Source organism: Pleurodeles waltl, chromosome 1_1 (genome assembly GCF_031143425.1).
Source record: "Pleurodeles waltl isolate 20211129_DDA chromosome 1_1, aPleWal1.hap1.20221129, whole genome shotgun sequence".
Classification (NCBI taxonomy): Eukaryota; Metazoa; Chordata; class Amphibia; order Caudata; family Salamandridae; genus Pleurodeles; species Pleurodeles waltl.
Window position 1 is genome coordinate 76,613,108 of NC_090436.1, and position 16,876 is coordinate 76,629,983.

At 43.7% G+C, this 16,876-nt stretch overlaps 1 protein-coding gene across 1 annotated transcript in view; it reads left to right on the forward strand.

Moving 5' to 3' along the window:
* The window catches only part of SIGMAR1 (sigma non-opioid intracellular receptor 1), a 112,695-nt gene that overhangs the window by 61,411 nt on the left and 34,408 nt on the right, over nt 1-16,876 (forward strand). The window contains exon 2 of the mRNA XM_069214835.1: nt 8,649-8,849. Coding sequence (XP_069070936.1) covers nt 8,649-8,849 — 201 coding nt within the window. The remainder of the gene's footprint in view (nt 1-8,648; nt 8,850-16,876) is intronic.

A 16,876-nucleotide genomic window follows, 5' to 3' on the forward strand; every position in this document is an offset into this window, starting at 1 on the left:
AACCATATAGTGGATGATAAAGGGAGTAACCAGTCTATTGCAGAGCTACTCTCTACTTATCACCACTTAGACAATAAAGTCTCAACTGGCCAAGGTTAGCCTTATTGTCCTTCGTTTGGGGGGGGGTTGTGTGAGAAAGTAGCCTCTTTCTAGCCTTGTTACCCCCACTTTTGGCCTGTTTGTGAGTGTATGTCAGGGTGTTTTCACTGTCTCACTGGGATCATGCTAGCCAGGGCCCAGTGCTCATAGTGAAAACCCTATGTTTTCAGTATGTTTGTTATGTGTCACTGGGACCCTGCTAGTCAGGACCCCAGTGCTCATAAGTTTGTGGCCTATATGTATGTGTTCCCTGTGTGGTGCCTAACTGTCTCACTGAGGCTCTGCTAACCAGAACCTCAGTGGTTATGCTCTCTCATTTATTTCAAATTGTCACTAACAGGCTAGTGACCAAATTTCCAATTTACATTGGCTTACTGGAACACCCTTATAATTCCCTAGTATATGGTACTGAGGTACCCAGGGTATTGGGGTTCCAGGAGATCCCTATGGGCTGCAGCATTTCTTTTGCCACCCATAGGGAGCTCTGACAATTCTTACACAGGCCTGCCACTGCAGCCTGAGTGAAATAACGTCCACGTTATTTCACAGCCATTTTACACTTCACTTAAGTAACTTATAAGTCACCTATATGTCTAACCTTTACCTGGTAAAGGTTGGGTGCAAAGTTACTTAGTGTGAGGGCACCCTGGCACTAGCCAAGGTGTCCCCACATTGTTCAGGGCCAATTCCCCGGACTTTGTGAGTGCGGGGACACCATTACACGCGTGCACTACCTATAGGTCACTACCTATATGTAGCTTCACAATGGTAACTCCGAATATGGCCATGTAACATGTCTACGATCATGGAATTGCCCCCTCTATACCATCCTGGCATAGTTGGCACAATCCCATGATCCCAGTGGTCTGTAGCACAGACCCTGGTACTGCCAAACTGCCCTTCCTGGGGTTTCACTGCAGCTGCTGCTGCTGCCAACCCCTCAGACAGGCATCTGCCCTCCTGGGGTCCAGCCAGGCCTGGCCCAGGATGGCAGAACAAAGGACTTCCTCTGAGAGAGGGTGTTACACCCTCTCCCTTTGGAAAATGGTGTGAAGGCAGGGGAGGAGTAGCCTCCCCCAGCCTCTGGAAATGCTTTCTTGGGCACAGATGTGCCCAATTCTGCATAAGCCAGTCTACACCAGTTCAGGGGACCCCTTAGCCCTGCTCTGGCGCGAAACTGGACAAAGGAAAGGGGACTGACCACTCCCCTGACCTGCACCTCCCCTGGGAGGTGTCCAGAGCTCCTCCAGTGTGCTCCAGACCTCTGCCATCTTGGAAACAGAGGTGCTGCTGGCACACTGGACTGCTCTGAGTGGCCAGTGCCACCAGGTGACGTCAGAGACTCCTTCTGATATGCTCCTTCAGGTGTTGCTAGCCTATCCTCTCTCCTAGGTAGCCAAACCCTCTTTTCTGGCTACTTAGGGTCTCTGGGGAAACTTTAGATAACGAATGCAAGAGCTCATCCGAGTTCCTCTGCATCTCTCTCTTCACCTTCTGCCAAGGAATCGACTGCTGACCGCGCTGGGAGCCTGCAAAACTGCAACATAGTAGCTAAGACGACTACTGCAACTCTGTAACGCTGATCCTGCCGCCTTCTCGACTGTTTTCCTGGTGGTGCATGCTGTGGGGGTAGTCTGCCTCCTCTCTGCACTAGAAGCTCCGAAGAAATCTCCCGTGGGTCGACGGAATCGTCCCCCTGCAACCGCAGGCACCAAAAAGCTGCATTACCGGTCCCTTGGGTCTCCTCTCAGCACGACGCGCGAGGTCCCTGGAATCCAGCAACTCTGTCCAAGTGACTCCCACAGTCCAGTGACTCTTCAGTCCAAGTTTGGTGGAGGTAAGTCCTTGCCTCACCTCGCTAGACTGCATTGCTGGGAACCGCAACTTTTGCAGCTACTCCGGCCCCTGTGCACTTCCGGCGGAAATCCTTTGTGCACAGCCAAGCCTGGGTCCACGGCACTCTAACCTGCATTGCACGACTTTCTAAGTTGGTCTCCGGCGACGTGGGACTCCTTTGTGCGACTTCGGGTGAGCACCGTTTCACGCATCCTCGTAGTGCCTGTTTCTGGCACTTCTCCGGGTGCTACCTCCTGCTAAGAGAGCTCCTTGTCTTGCTCGACGTCCCCTCTACCTCCTGGTCCAATTTGCGACCTCCTGGTCCCTCCTGGGCCACAGCAGCATCCAAAAAAACGCTTACCGCACGATTTGCAGCTAGCAAGGCTTGTTGGCGTTCTTTCGGCGGGAAAACACTTCTGCACGACTCTACAAGGCGAGAGGGATCCGTCCTCCAAAGGGGAAGTCTCTAGCCCTTTGCGTTCCTGCAGAAACCGCAGCTTCTTCTGTCCAGTAGAAGCTTCTTTGCACCCGCAGCTGGCATTTCCTGGGCATCTGCCCATCTCCGACTTGCTTGTGACTTTTGGACTTGGTCCCCTTGTTCCACAGGTACCCCAGATTGGAAATCCAGCGTTGTTGCATTGTTGGTTTGTGTCTTTCCTGCCTTATTCCCCTATCACGACTTCTTTGTCCTTTGGGGAACTTTAGTGCACTTTGCACTCACTTTTCAGGGTCTTGGGGTGGGCTATTTTTCTAACCCTCACTATTTTCTAATAGTCCCAGCGACCCTCTACAAGGTCACATAGGTTTGGGGTCCATTCGTGGTTCGCATTCCACTTTTGGAGTATATGGTTTGTGTTGCCCCTATCCCTATGCGTCTCCATTGCATCCTATTGTAACTATACATTGTTTGCACTGTTTTCTAAGACTATTACTGCATATTTTGGTATTGTGTATATATATCTTGTGTATATTTCCTATCCTCTCACTGAGGGTACACTCTGAGATACTTTGGCATATTGTCATAAAAATAAAGTACCTTTATTTTTAGTATAACTGTGTATTGTGTTTTCTTATGATATTGTGCATATGACACTAGTGGTACTGTAGGAGCTTCACTCGTCTCCTAGTTCAGCCTAAGCTGCTCTACTAAGCTACCATTATCTATCAGCCTATGCTGCTAGACACCCTATACACTAATAAGGGATAACTGGGCCTGGTGCAAGGTGCAAGTACCCCTAGGTACTCACTACAAGCCAGTCCAGCCTCCTACAATTCATTTCAGAGAGAGGAGGGACCTCCAAACCTGAAACATGGGTGATGGGCGCCTTGTAACTAGACATACACAATAAAAGAGGGGCATCCTAAGAACAAGTAACACCGAGCACCAGAAATAAGAAATATGGGATAATGAGGGGATATTGACTCCCAAATTACCAAGTTTTAAAGACAGCGAGTCTTGAGGACACTCTTCATTATTCCCTGATGGAGGCGAGAGCAATGTGAAGTTGTTCCTGACTAAACAAGTTATTTGAGAGCTGAACTGGATTGATAGACAAACGGAGATAACCTCTTGTTAATGGGTATCATTTAAGTTCTTTTCTCTTCCCACCTGATATCGATGCTGTAAATCATGCTGGAGGTGGCACTTGTATAAAATTGAGAAGACTCCGACTTACGGAACAGTGAGGTACATATAAGGAGAAGGCGTGAGTAATATAAAGTTTAAACGTTTTCGAGTGACACTGAATGCATTATTTTTGCCCTGGCCTCCATTAGGGACTTTAAGACCATGTTGCTGTAAGACAATTATGTGGTCTTGAGGTAGTGACCTACTCAGTAGAAGACCTACTTTCTTCGTGAAAGAAGAGCCCTGAGGAAGAACTGAGGTGTTTGCATATGAGAGATGCTGTGCTGCAATGGTAGCAGAGAAGGGAAGAATTTTGTATTAAAAAAAAAAAAAAAACAAGTACCCCCGTTTACATTTCAGGGAAAGATGGAAATGTCTTGATGAGATTAGCGGGAACTGCAATAAAGGAAATGAATTGGGGAGGCATAACATAAAATTCCAAGCTCTTCAATTAAATTGTAGAGTGTTTTATTTTCTGAGATACCGGCTACATCAATCGCATGAGAGGGGTACTTCTGCACTGAAGCCACTTAGAATATTCCTGCAAGACACTTATACACATTAGCTACAGAGCATTTCAATAAGGGAAAAACAAAACTAGGAATTCTGCAACCCAAACCTTACCCACACATAAGAATTAAATGATCCAGAAGTGCATGATAGATTCTAGAAGTGCCAAGGTAATTGTTTAAACATTTCAGCTCTCCATTAATGTGAGGGGTACACATTTGTTTCTGTTATTGGAGAAGCTTGCGATCTTTGGTGGTTTGCTAACAGACACACTGAAGTGTACAGTAGGCTACTTGAAATTGATTTTAATGATCGGACATCCAGTTGACATTGAGAAATTGTCTCCTGGTGGCACTTAATGAAGGAAGAATTGACGATAGCATTGATTCTCCCGTAGAATTAATTGCAGGATGTTTTCCTTGTATTTGACCTGTGGAATTTAATACTGTAAATACAAGTCAAAAAGAGACAGTTAATTAGAAGTGGGAGGCATCCATATAAGATACTAAAGATGCTGAGTGACTAGATACTGTCCTTGAAAAGACGTCTACCCTAAATTAAAAGCCAAAGAGCCAGAGGTGGACGTTTCAGTTCCTAGTGCTTTAGACCCTACAGTTACGTTAATGTATCCGGTAATGATTTGCTATTTGTAATATCCGTCCACCTCCTTATGGTTGTATAAGACATTGAGATTGAGAGGAGTCCCAGGACATGGATGTATGCAGAGCAGAGGGTCTCTTTTAGAAAAATTACATTTTGGCCAAAGGACTTGAGGTTGTGGTCAAAACGTATAATTTTCAAATTCACAGCATTGCCACCTCTGACTTCTCAAGATCTCTCGCAATTCAACATGGTACGCTGTGTGCAGCAGCACTAGCCTAGTGTGAAAGAGAAATGTGGTTAAGAATTTTCGACCTTTCCAGCTGTCATAAAGTTTTCATGGTCGGTCTGCAATCACGGTTACAGAATTTCCGTGGCTTACGTGAAGCGGGCTATATTTGGGTAGTTAATGACAAAACTGTTTGGGCCATACTTGGCGAACCTCTTGGCTATGTGAAAGGAGTTTTCTTCAGGGCAGACCTTATGATCCAGTTGTTTGGCGTAGGCAACAACAGGTTGCCTTAAACAGCAATAAATGGATGTCACCTTGGTTGATTCATTTAGACCTCGGATGTAACAAAGGTGATGCACTGCTACAGTTCGTTGATTGTGCAAATTAAATTGATTCTGCAACATTTCTTTGTTTCTGCGGGGAATGCACTTTCCATTAAAGAGTTAGATGAAGGTCATAAACTCTGTTTCTTGCAAATTAATTGCAGCTTAGTTTGCTGGTCGTTAAGAAAGCTGGAAATTGAAAATTGTCTATTATAGCCTTAGAACCCGCCGTAGCGGGCTATACCGGCCATTAAAGGCCTGAAGGGAAGGGAATGGAAAGGGCCTTTAATGGCCGGTAGAGCCTGCTACGGCGGGTTCTAAGGCTATTAGAACATTCTGCCACTAGATGGCAGAATGTTCTATCAAATAAAACAAATTTCTCACGAAGCCTGAGGGGATTAAAATCCCCTCAGGCTCCGTGAGGCTTTGTTCACAGCTGTTGCTGTGAACAAAGAACATTGGAATGTTGACGCTCTGGGCTTTTACCAGTGAGTATAAGCCTGGAGCACTCCATTGTCTGCAATGGAGCCCCCATCATTCCAGTGTTCTAATATAGCCTTAGAACAACCCGCCATAGCGGGCTCTACCGGCTATTAAAGGCCTGCTCCCCGCCGGTAGAGCCCGCTACGGCGGGTTCTAAGGCTATTAGAACATTCTGCCACTCAGGGCAGAATGTTCTATTAAAAAAAAAAAAAATTTCACGTAGCCCGAGGGGATTAAAATCCCCTCTGGCTCCGTGAGGCTTTGTTCACAGCTGTTGCTGTGAACAAAGCGAACATTGGAATGTTGGCGCTGCGGGCTTTTACCGGCCAGTAAAAGCCCGCAGCACTCCATTGTTTTCAATGGAGCCCCCAGCATTCCAATGTTCTAATAGAGTGTATTCCATGAAGGTGCATAGGTTTAGTGCATAATTATTATATGCAACAAGGGAACATAATGGTAATGTTTGAATCACAACATCCGCAAGTACCTTATGCTGAGGAGACCACTTCCCAGAACATCAGCCAGTGTACGGGATCCATTGGTCCAGTCACAGACTTATAGCTTGCCATTATAGCCATTGCTCAGTGTCCTGGAAAGGGTCAACAAAGGTTTACATCTTACAATTCTACCTTTTTTACCTGGGAAATAAGGTCAGCTAGGCACAAGCGAAGAGGAGTACTGTTGTAGGGCAGTTCAACCAAACTTAATTCAAGCAAATCCACCATGTCTTAGATAACGGGGGTGGGGGGGTCTTTTGAGATATATCATAGAAAAAGCAGAGCTCCTCACTATGTACTTTTTTATTAGGGAACTCTTTTATAGCATTAAAACCTGGTTGAGTATCCAAATGCTGTGTGTTTCACGAGGATGCACTCTTGATGGTGGAGTTTGTACCATTGCCTTATAGAATACTTGGTCTAGAGTAAGTCGGCCTTTCTGGGGTACTCTAGAGCAAAGACGCCTTGGCTTTTGATTTTGCCGTTATCTTGTGGCTGTTCAAATTACAGTCAGTGCTATTGTACCTACAGGATTACACGCCTTTCAGTTAATTTACTGAATACTGATTGTTAGTTTACTTGTAGTGGGTAAGTTGTGATGCAATCAGTTACTCTTTTATTTAATTATGGAAATACATAGTACACCTTAAATATATCTGGTACAAGTCACCAAAGATTGTTAGCAATTTGATAAATCTTATATATATTTTTAAAACTGCAATGATTCCACAATATATTAAAGAATAAATTAAACACATCTAGTGTTTTGTTTTGTACTAGATTGGGGCGATGTAGGCGTTATCCTGGTGTTGGCGTTAGGGTTATTATTAAGGATGCTTTTGGGCAAATTGCTGCATTTATCAAATTTTGGTTTTGTTGGTTTAAGTTTTTTTTTAGATATCATCTACTAGCATTTTCTATGCTGTAGTTGTGAATCCCACAAAGTGAAACATCGTTCATGTAAATGTAACCTAGAGTAACATGATAAATATCCTTACATCCCTAACAAAACAAAGTAAAATGGCACCTAAACGTATATGCATAAAACAAACATAAGGACTAGTTCTAAGGTTGGGCTTAATTCGAATGGCTAATACAAACAGACAACTAAAGGAGGAATGATGTGAATGAGCTGAAGATCCTACAGAAGAGGATGCTGGAACTTGTACCATGAACAGTAAACAACAGTTGGAGATCTGCTGCGTTTCAGCCAGTCCTGCAGTTTTTCCTATAAATTGGCCCGCTATCGCGCGTGTAGCTTTCCAGACTGGCCGCTTCACTCTCCTGTATCTGCACACACTTTTGCTTAAAAGTGAACCATGAGTTGATTTACATTACTTAGTCCTGATGAGATGGACCATTTATAGAATGTATGCAATGTAACCTGAACGGACAGATTTTAATCAGATGGTGCAGAGAATTGTCTGAATAGCAATGAAACGATCAGTGTTCATATGTCGCATGGTAGATAACAGCTTAAATTAGTTGCAACATCCTGCGTGTAGGCATGGTTGCCAGGCATCGCAAATTCCTCCATTCACAAAAAAAATGGACTCCTGTCTCTAGAGCGATGATTAGGAGCTAACGGTGCTCCTATTCATCCAGACATAAATTTAGGATTTTGAAAAGCCATAAGGGTGGTGTGATGCCAACCTCATTATACAGAGAACATAAAAAGTGTGTAGTTGTTCCCTCTTTCTCCTGACCACACATGCTTTGCTCGGTCTTGAGGGAAAGAGTCAATATTCATAGGGTTGTATTTGGGATTTACTGATGCACTGGCTCATGTCAAGTAATATTTGAAGTAGAAGGACAATGGTATAGAGATTCATGATAGGTCACAGTTTTTTTCCCGAATAACTTGAGATCTGTTCAGGAGAAATAACTCTCTAAACATTGAAATGTAATAAAAGTTATATACACAATCTAAGTGTTCTTTAATCCTACAAGTCTGTTCTTCCTTGCATGCACTCCAGGCAAGCAGTGCGTATCCGCTGCCACTATTTATTAGATTTAGATTCACATGCACACAAACGGTATATCCACCCTACTCGTGCACTGCTGTGTTGGCCAAAAAGTCTTGTCGGCCATGTCTTTCTATGGGGATCTTGGAAGTTCTTGTTGACATGTCTCCATCTTCACCGACTTTTTCTAAAATGTATTCTTAATTATTGAAGCTACATCTTTAGAAGAAATACTGTATATGAATCATTCTTCAAGGTTAGCAGTAGGGACGTGTCATTACTTGGACCACCATTCCTTCAGCACCCTGTAATGGTAACTCCAACTCTGTGTACTTCAGCCCCATATGTTGTAATGCTATCTCTGCTCATGCTTACATTTTAAGTGTTCTATTCCTTTTTGGTTGAGTCTTTAATATATAGAGACTTCATTTCTCAAAGAAAATTATTGAGGTAACAATTATTTCACTTAATGTACAGGTATGGACTTTGAGGTGGCCTTTTCGAAAATCATTGTGGAGCTGCGAAAGAAGCACCCGGGCCACATCCTGCCCGACGAGGACCTGCAATGGATATTTGTGAATGCTGGTGGCTGGATGGGATCCATGTGTCTGCTCCACGCCTCCCTCACAGAATACATACTGCTCTTTGGGACTGCATTAGACACCGGCGGCCACTCTGGTAAGAAGCGTAAATCTGCTCAACCTCATTTGACCGGTGTGTGTGGGCTCAGTGTCTGCAGCCAAAACCAACCTCAAAGTGTGTGGAAGGGAACTGTCATGCAGTAGAGGCAAAACACACACTGAGTTTAAGCTGCTCTAGTCACATAGTCAAGCTCATAGAGGCCTCCACTGATAGAGTGGGTTATAAATGCCTGTGAATCAAATAAATATTCCAGCAGCTTTCCATGCATTGTCTTCTGGAAGGTTGTAGCTGCAAGGGATATCTGCAGTCGGGTACCTCAAATTTGCAAGCCACTATGGAGATACGCACGAGAATAGGAGTGCTTGTCCAAGGTCCAACACAGTGGGCAATGCAGTGGGTATGTGTACAGTTTGCTTTTAAGACAGTTACTTACAAATTAAGCATAGAATCTGAAACCACATTTATCCTTTTGTTTTTTCTGATTCCACAACATTTTTTTAATTCTTTTAATTGGGTTTTTAGAACACAACATAACATCTACAGAGAGTGGGCTCGTGATCACAACATTTGCAATATTGCATTATTTTATAAGTCACAACTACTTGAGAAGTTTATCGTTTGTCATTGATAGAGGACTTAAAATTGTCATCTCTCAATCAGGGAGTATTCCCACTATTGGTTCCATATTTTAGATTTTTTTTATGGGAACAACCTGCCTTGTATACCATCTCCCCTGTTTTTGCACAAAAATCCATGCCCTGGTCCACTTGCCCAGTGGGCAAGCCAAGTTATCTTTAGCAATCAATAAGCCTGTGGTAATAAAGAATCTTGCGAGAACCACCCAATTCCACTGGAATTCTCAACAGTATCATTTTGGGGTCTAGTTCCACCTCCATACCTACCACCCTCCTCAATAGTCTTGTTAACTGCAAGACATTCCTTAATAATCTGTATTTTATCCGGTTACAGGACATAATTTGCAAAACCAGAGGTGGTGTGCTGTGGATTAGTAAAGTCTAACATAACAGTGAGAATCCATATTGGATACAAGGAAGTGCATTTCACCCAGCGTATGCTAGACTTGATTAATTCAGCCTCCTAGAAACTAGCGAAGGAAGCTATCCATCTGTAGAAATGCAAGTATCTTCCTATTGCTGCAGCAGTACATAGTAAAATAGATCTCTCCCTTTCCCTGGGGCAGGGACCAAGTACAGTTTCCCTGTGCCAGTGTCCTTCCACTGTCCGCAGGCTTGTGCAGGTTCTTTTTTCTATTTCTACTTTTCAGCATGCACTCTTAGAAGAGTGCATATGTCTGCAGTCCCTTTCCTATAACCCCACCCTCCTCCTCTTCTCTGTTATGTTCACCTTCTGTCCTCCCACCCCCTGCCCTCCTCCCGGTCTCAATGATGTGAAGTACTCCTGCTCTCTTCCCTCTGACCAATCTTTGTAACCTGCCCTCCTCCCACTGTCCATTCTTTTTAAAACATCCCACCTGCTGTTGTCTTTATCCCATCCTGCACCCTCCCTCTACACATTCCTTGTTCCCTACCCCTCTTGTGCTTGCCACCCCCAAACCACTATGCTCTTTTAAGGTATATTGCACAGCAGCATGGGCTGGTGTGCAGCAAGGCTTAAAGGTCAACGCTGGCTGCCCAATAGCACGTTTAAAAAATTTACTTTGAGTCATTTTGCACAGCAGTCATCGCTGCTATGCAACATCTTTTAAAAACAAAGGTGAAAACTATTGGCTTTGCCAATGCTTGTTAGTTTTTGGTTGGGGGGGGGTGTTTGTTTTTTTGTCAGGCCCGTGGAGAGTAAGCAATTTGTCCAAAATCACAAGATGTTGAACAGAGGCCTTGCCTCAAACCAGGTTCCTCAGTTACAAGGTCAGCATCTCCATTCTTTGAATGTTTCTGGATGGATGCCAAAGTGGCATCTGAGACAAAATGCACCTTTTTTTCCGCAGTCATTATATTAACTCCAATTTCAGCCTTCTCCAGTAATTGATTTGAGGTCCTTAAAGCAGCTTCTGTTCTCCTGAGGCTGAATAAATCTAGTCTGAGTTCATCTGTTCCAGTGATATTGGCACCGGACTGAAGATGCCCTTTTATGACAAGGACCTTACGGACATGAGTTTAATCTCCAAGTGCTCCTGTGAGCTACAGTGATTGCTTCTTGGACTCCCGCCCATTTGGACTCCATCCATACAGTGGCACTGAGAGGATCAAAATTATATGCTGCGTATTGGAGGGGACTGTGATGTGGAAAATAAACATAGTAAACTCTGCTGCATTCAGCAGTCTAAATAACTCTGTTCTTTTAGGCCCAGCTTCAGTACAGTGAAGGTGATGTTCTCTTTCTACACCAAAATATCTAAGGTGTTCTAGGCAAGACCCTTGTTTCCCTTAACACTATGGGATGCTGTAGCATAGCACATAGCCTCTTACTATGTTTTGTTGCATCATTGGGCGGCCGTGTTAGAAAAACAGGCATGCATAACAAACCCCATTTGGTTTGATGTTTCACCCCTTGCCTGCCATGGACATAACGGTTACGTCCACGGCTGCCGCGCTGCTGTGCCAAGGACGTAACCGTTACGTCCTGGACCCGACAACCCCCCCACCCCCTTTATGACACCCCGTCCCCCCACCGGAAATGGCAGCGGAAGGCCTTCTGCTGCCACCCTTGACACCCCCCCATACCCCAAGTGATATCTGATGATCTGTTTATTTTCTCCTCTGGAAGGGGGAAAGGGGAGGTCCGAGAGGCATGGAAGGAAAGGCTTTTCCTTTCCTTTCATGTCTCTCTGAGCATAGTGATCGTACTGCAAGCATGCTCACTAGTAAACCAGGAAGTTTTTTTGTTTAAAAAAAATATATATTTTCACAAAAGGGAAGCGGCCCCTTAGGCAAGGGTCGCTCCCCCTGCAGGCATATTATTTTAGGCGATTTCTGCCCCCCTTGGGGACAGATCGGCCTATTTTTATAATCCCCATCTGCCCGTAAAGGTGGGAGAAACCACTTAGGCACCAGGGATTGTTTTATGTGTGTGTGTTTTGTTTGGGGTGGCAGCCCCTTGGGCAAGGGTCCCTCCCCATGGGGGCACATTACTGTTGGTAATTTCTGCACTCCCTGGGGAGCATCGGCCTATTTTTATTAGGCTCATTTGCCCCCAAGGGGGGCAGAAACCACTTAGACACCAGGGATTGTTGTGTGTTTTGTTTGGGAGGGCGACCCCTTGGGCAAGGGTCGCTCCCATTTGGGGGGGAGGGGGCACATCAGCCTATTTTTGTAAGGCCCATCTGCCCCCAAGGGGGGCAGAAAGCTCACTAGACACCAGGGATTTTTTTTTTTTTTTAAAGAGAGTGGGAGTATGGCCATACCCCCTTCCCAATAAATGGGTACAAAGTTGTTCTGTCCACTGGGGGGCAGATGGGGTAATTACCCCAATCCGGTTCAGGGGGGAAGGGGGACAGAAAGCCCAATAGATTCCAGGGAATAAAATAAAAATTAAAAAAGAGGCGTGGGACCTGCCAACCACTATGGGCATGGTCATGCCCCCCACCCCAACTGAAGGGGGTAACAGTCTTTCAAACCCCGCAGACTAAAGCATCTCATCCCAATGGCAAGCAAGAGGTCATTTGTCTCTTCAGAGTTTTGATTTTACATATGGGGCAAGAGAGCTTGGCTAACTCCCAATTGGAATAGTGAGCCCCCTCACTTTGGTACGCTGCCACCTTGAAAAACATACCAAACACATCTGAAAACTAAACCCACATGCCCTACAAGCCTCTAACGTTTCTTGAGATCACACATTTTCCCTACATTTTTGTGATGGAACCTTCTGGAATCCACAAAATTCCTACCACCCAGCATTGTCGTCTTTATAGCAATACAAATTCTGCCCCACTTGTCAGCCTATTTTTCAAACTGCCCTTTTGGACCCTCTTTGGTTCCCCCCTCAATTTCAACATGTTTTTGGCCCTTCCCTATCACAGGCACTTGGCCCACCTACACAATTGAGGTATCATTTTTTTATCGGGAGACCAAGGGGAACGCTGGGTGTTAGGAAATTTGTGCTGTTGCGGTAAGTCCACACAGAAATGTGAGGAAAATGTGATTTTATTTAGCTAAATTTGAGGTTTGCAGTGGATTCTGAGTAAGAAAACACTGGGGGTTCCACTCGAGGCACACCTCCCTGGACTCCCTCAGGTGGCTAGTTTTCAGAAATGTCTGGGTTTGGTAGGTTTCCCTAGAGGGCTGCCGAGCCCAGGACTAAACGCAGGTACTCCCCTTGCAAAAACAGGTAGTTTTGTAATAGGTAACTTTGATGTATCCATGTTGTGTTTTGGACCCTTCTGTGTCACGGGCACTAGGCCTACTCACACATGTGAGGTACCATTTTTATCAGGAGATGTGGGGGAATGCTGGGTGAAAGGAAGTTTGTGGCTCCCCTCAGATGCCAAAACTATGTAGCACAGAAATATGAGGAAAAAGTGTTTTGTCAGCCAAATTTTGAAGTTTACAAATGATTCTGGGTGACGGAACTCAGTGAGAGCCCCACAAGTCACCCCATCCTGAATTCCCCTAGGTGTGTAGTTTCCCAAAAATGTGTAGGTTTGCTAGGTTTCTCTAGGTGCTGGCAGAGCTAGAGGCCAAAATCCACAGCTAGGCACTTTCCGGAAAACACATCAGATTTCAATGTAGAAATGTTGTGTGTCCATGTTGAGTTTCTTGTTGCGGGCACTAGGCCTACCCACACAAGTGAGGTACCATTGTTATCGGGAGACTTAGGGGAACACAGAATAGAAGAACAAGTGTTATTGCCCCTTGTCTTTTCCATACATTATTTTCTTCCAAATGTAAGACATTGCGTAAAAAAGAAGTCCATTTGAGAAATGCTTTGTAATTCACATGTTAGTATTGGGACCCCGGAATTCAGAGATGTGCAAATAACCACTGCTTCTCAACACCTTATCTTGTGCCCATTTTGGAAATACAAAGGTTTCCTTGATGCCTATTTTTCTTTCTTTATATTTCACCAAATGAATTGATGAATACCCGGTCTACAATGAATACCCATTGCAAGGTGCAGCTCATTTACTGGCTCTGGGTACCTAGGGTTCTTGATGACCCTCCAAGCCCTATATATCCCCACAACCAGAAGAGTCCAGCAGACGTAACAGTATATTGCTTTTCAAAAATCTGCCATAGCTGGACAAAGTTATAGAAGAAAACGTGGACAGAAATGGCTCTTTTTTCACATCATTTTCAAAAAAAAAATTCATTTCAGCTGTTGCTTTCTGTAGGGAAACCTTGAAGGATCTACACAAATGACCCCTTGCTGAATTCAGAATTCTGTCTACTTTTCAGAAATGTTTAGCTGTCCAGGATCCAGCATTGGTTTCACACCCATTTCTGTCCCTAACTGTAAGGAAAGCAGTAAAAATGGAGTATGTCCCAGTACAATGCCAAAATCGTGTTATAAAATGTGGTTTTCTGATTCAAGTCTGCCTATTCCTGAAATCTGGGAAGATGGTGATTTTAGCACCGCAAACCCTTTGTTGATGCCATTTTCAGAGGAAAAAACACATGCTTTCTTCTGCAGCCCTTTTATCCCATTTCAAAAAATAACCTGAGATTTTAGCTGTATTTTGGCTAATTTCTTGGTCTCCTCCAGGGGAACCTACAAACTCTGGGTATCTCTAGAGTCCCTAGAATGTTGGGGGGGAAAAGGACACAAAGTTGACATAGATAGCTTATGTGGACAAAAAGTTATGAAGGCCTAAGCTCGAACTACCCCAGATAGAAAAAAAAGGGCTCAGAACTTGGGGGGGGGGGGGGGGGGGGGGGTGGTAGTAAAGGCCCTGCAGCTAAGGGGTTAAGTCAATTTGTCAGTGACAACATTAACATTTTAAACTAAAAACTAAACACAGAAAGTCAGGAGTTATAGTTAGCAGAGCTTACTGTAACTTGTGCCCCGCCATGCACTGCTTATGACCTCACGTATTACATCACTCATGACATGTTCTGTGAAGTCATTTGAGATCACTGATGACACAATTGATACATCACTAATGACATCATACAAGCTTCTTTTTTCACATTGCTCTATAAACGGGTATAGCATTAGAGCTGTGAAAGTAAATATATGGATCTGATCATCATGGCATTCCTCAAACCACTCTGCAGAGCTTTAGCGCTTTAACATTTTTATGGAACCTAGGATTAAGCGGCAGAGAGGGCCAAATTATAAAGCAAGTTTGTTTAAATTATGCAGCAAAAATGCGAGGTATGTGGCGCCTTCTGTAGCATTATTATCATCTATTTGAGAGATACCATTTTTGGTGAAATCTGCAAATTGTGACAAATGCAGTAAAGCATACCATGTAGTTATGTGGTGAATGTTGCAGCCACAGAATCACCTAAATTCACCGATCATCACCATTGCTGATGGTTTTATAACAATTTATTCAAGAAATGTAATCAAAACCTAAACATTCGGCTTCCCCGCAGGATACATTGTTAATTGCATTTGAAAGAAAACAGCTTTTTTTCCAGCTTATTACGCAAAAATAAACATATAATGTATAAAAAGGCATAACAGTTCCAAATATACTATGATCCTGTGTTACCATATTGGGATTCTAGTGTAATTTATGAAGCATTCGACCTTTGGCCTCGGGGTTCATGATGTCACCAGAATTCCTTGAAACAAGTTTTTATTGTTTAATAACAATCTGTTTTCTTTAAAGGAAAATAGGATGCATTTAAAAAAGGAAAAGAAAAAAAAAAGAGTAAAAGTTTGAGTAACATTTTTGATGAGTAGGCACTGGTCCCTGGGACAACTGTGTACTCCAAAAAATGTTTTTATCAACACTCTCACCCTTCGTAACCCCGTCTCGTTTGTGAATGGCTTACACCCCCTTTGAGGAGGTGGTAAAAGATTAATGTTTTGCAGTCAGAATTCGGGTGCAAACATCAGCACATACCAACATGAATCACTGTTTGGAAAGAACGCTCTAAATCCACCCTTCCAAATAATGATTTGCACTTTGGTCACAAACCCAAATTATAATTCGGTAACATGCTACAGAATTGCAATTTGTGATCTGCAAATACAGAAAAGTCTTTTTGCAGCCTCAAACGGCCGGATGTTTCCAATATGACCTTTTTATTTATTTTTTTAACCAAAAAAGGCTACTTGCGTCCGGCCCGTAGCACCTTCTGGTGGCAGCCTGTAGTCTCTTCTGTATGAGTGAGTGGATCATTTGTGAATGAAAGCAGCTACTTCCCTTCTGACTTTACACCTTTCCTCAGGACTGAAGGTAGCCTACGTCAACGATGTTAAACATTAAAATAAACAATTGGGTACACATGCCTGCCAAACAGTGCAAAAAACACTGGTGTTCCAGTTTTGAAGCCCTTGAGTAGGCCTGGCCCACCTCTAAGCCAGGCTTACTCTACAGTCCTAAAAATGCCCTGTACGAGAGCATTGATTGGTACTGTTGATCCTGCACTTGTACACACAAATAAGCAGTGCCAAAAATCGATAGAGAGGCGCTGAGGTTATGTCAGATTTTAAGGGCCTGTCCATGAGATAGATTTATATAAATAAATCTACTTGGGTTTTATTTAACATAGTTGGTAATTCTTCTGCAAATCTCATGCCATTTTAGACAGATGTTGAATACTCCTTCCTTAAACAGCGTTTCCTTGTTATCTATTTCTTCTGGAAATACTACTTGCCAAGAACCAATAAAGAGCTAACCACACACCTGAATTCTGCTTTTTCTGATTTATGCAAATACACTTAGTATTGTAGGCCTTGTAGCCTCCTGTTTTTAATACTGTTTTTAGCTACATGTGATGTTCTCCCTTGATGGAAGTGGCAAAGATCAACTCAGTTTTTTTATTACAAAAGGTAGAGCATATTGGTAATTGTAGATTAAATTATGCTTGTGTATGTATATATGTACATGGCACGAACCTAGCCAAAAGGCAGCGGAGCGCTGTACATGGTGAAAGACCTGCATAACGCTGGCGGGTAAGAGGAGAGGAAGC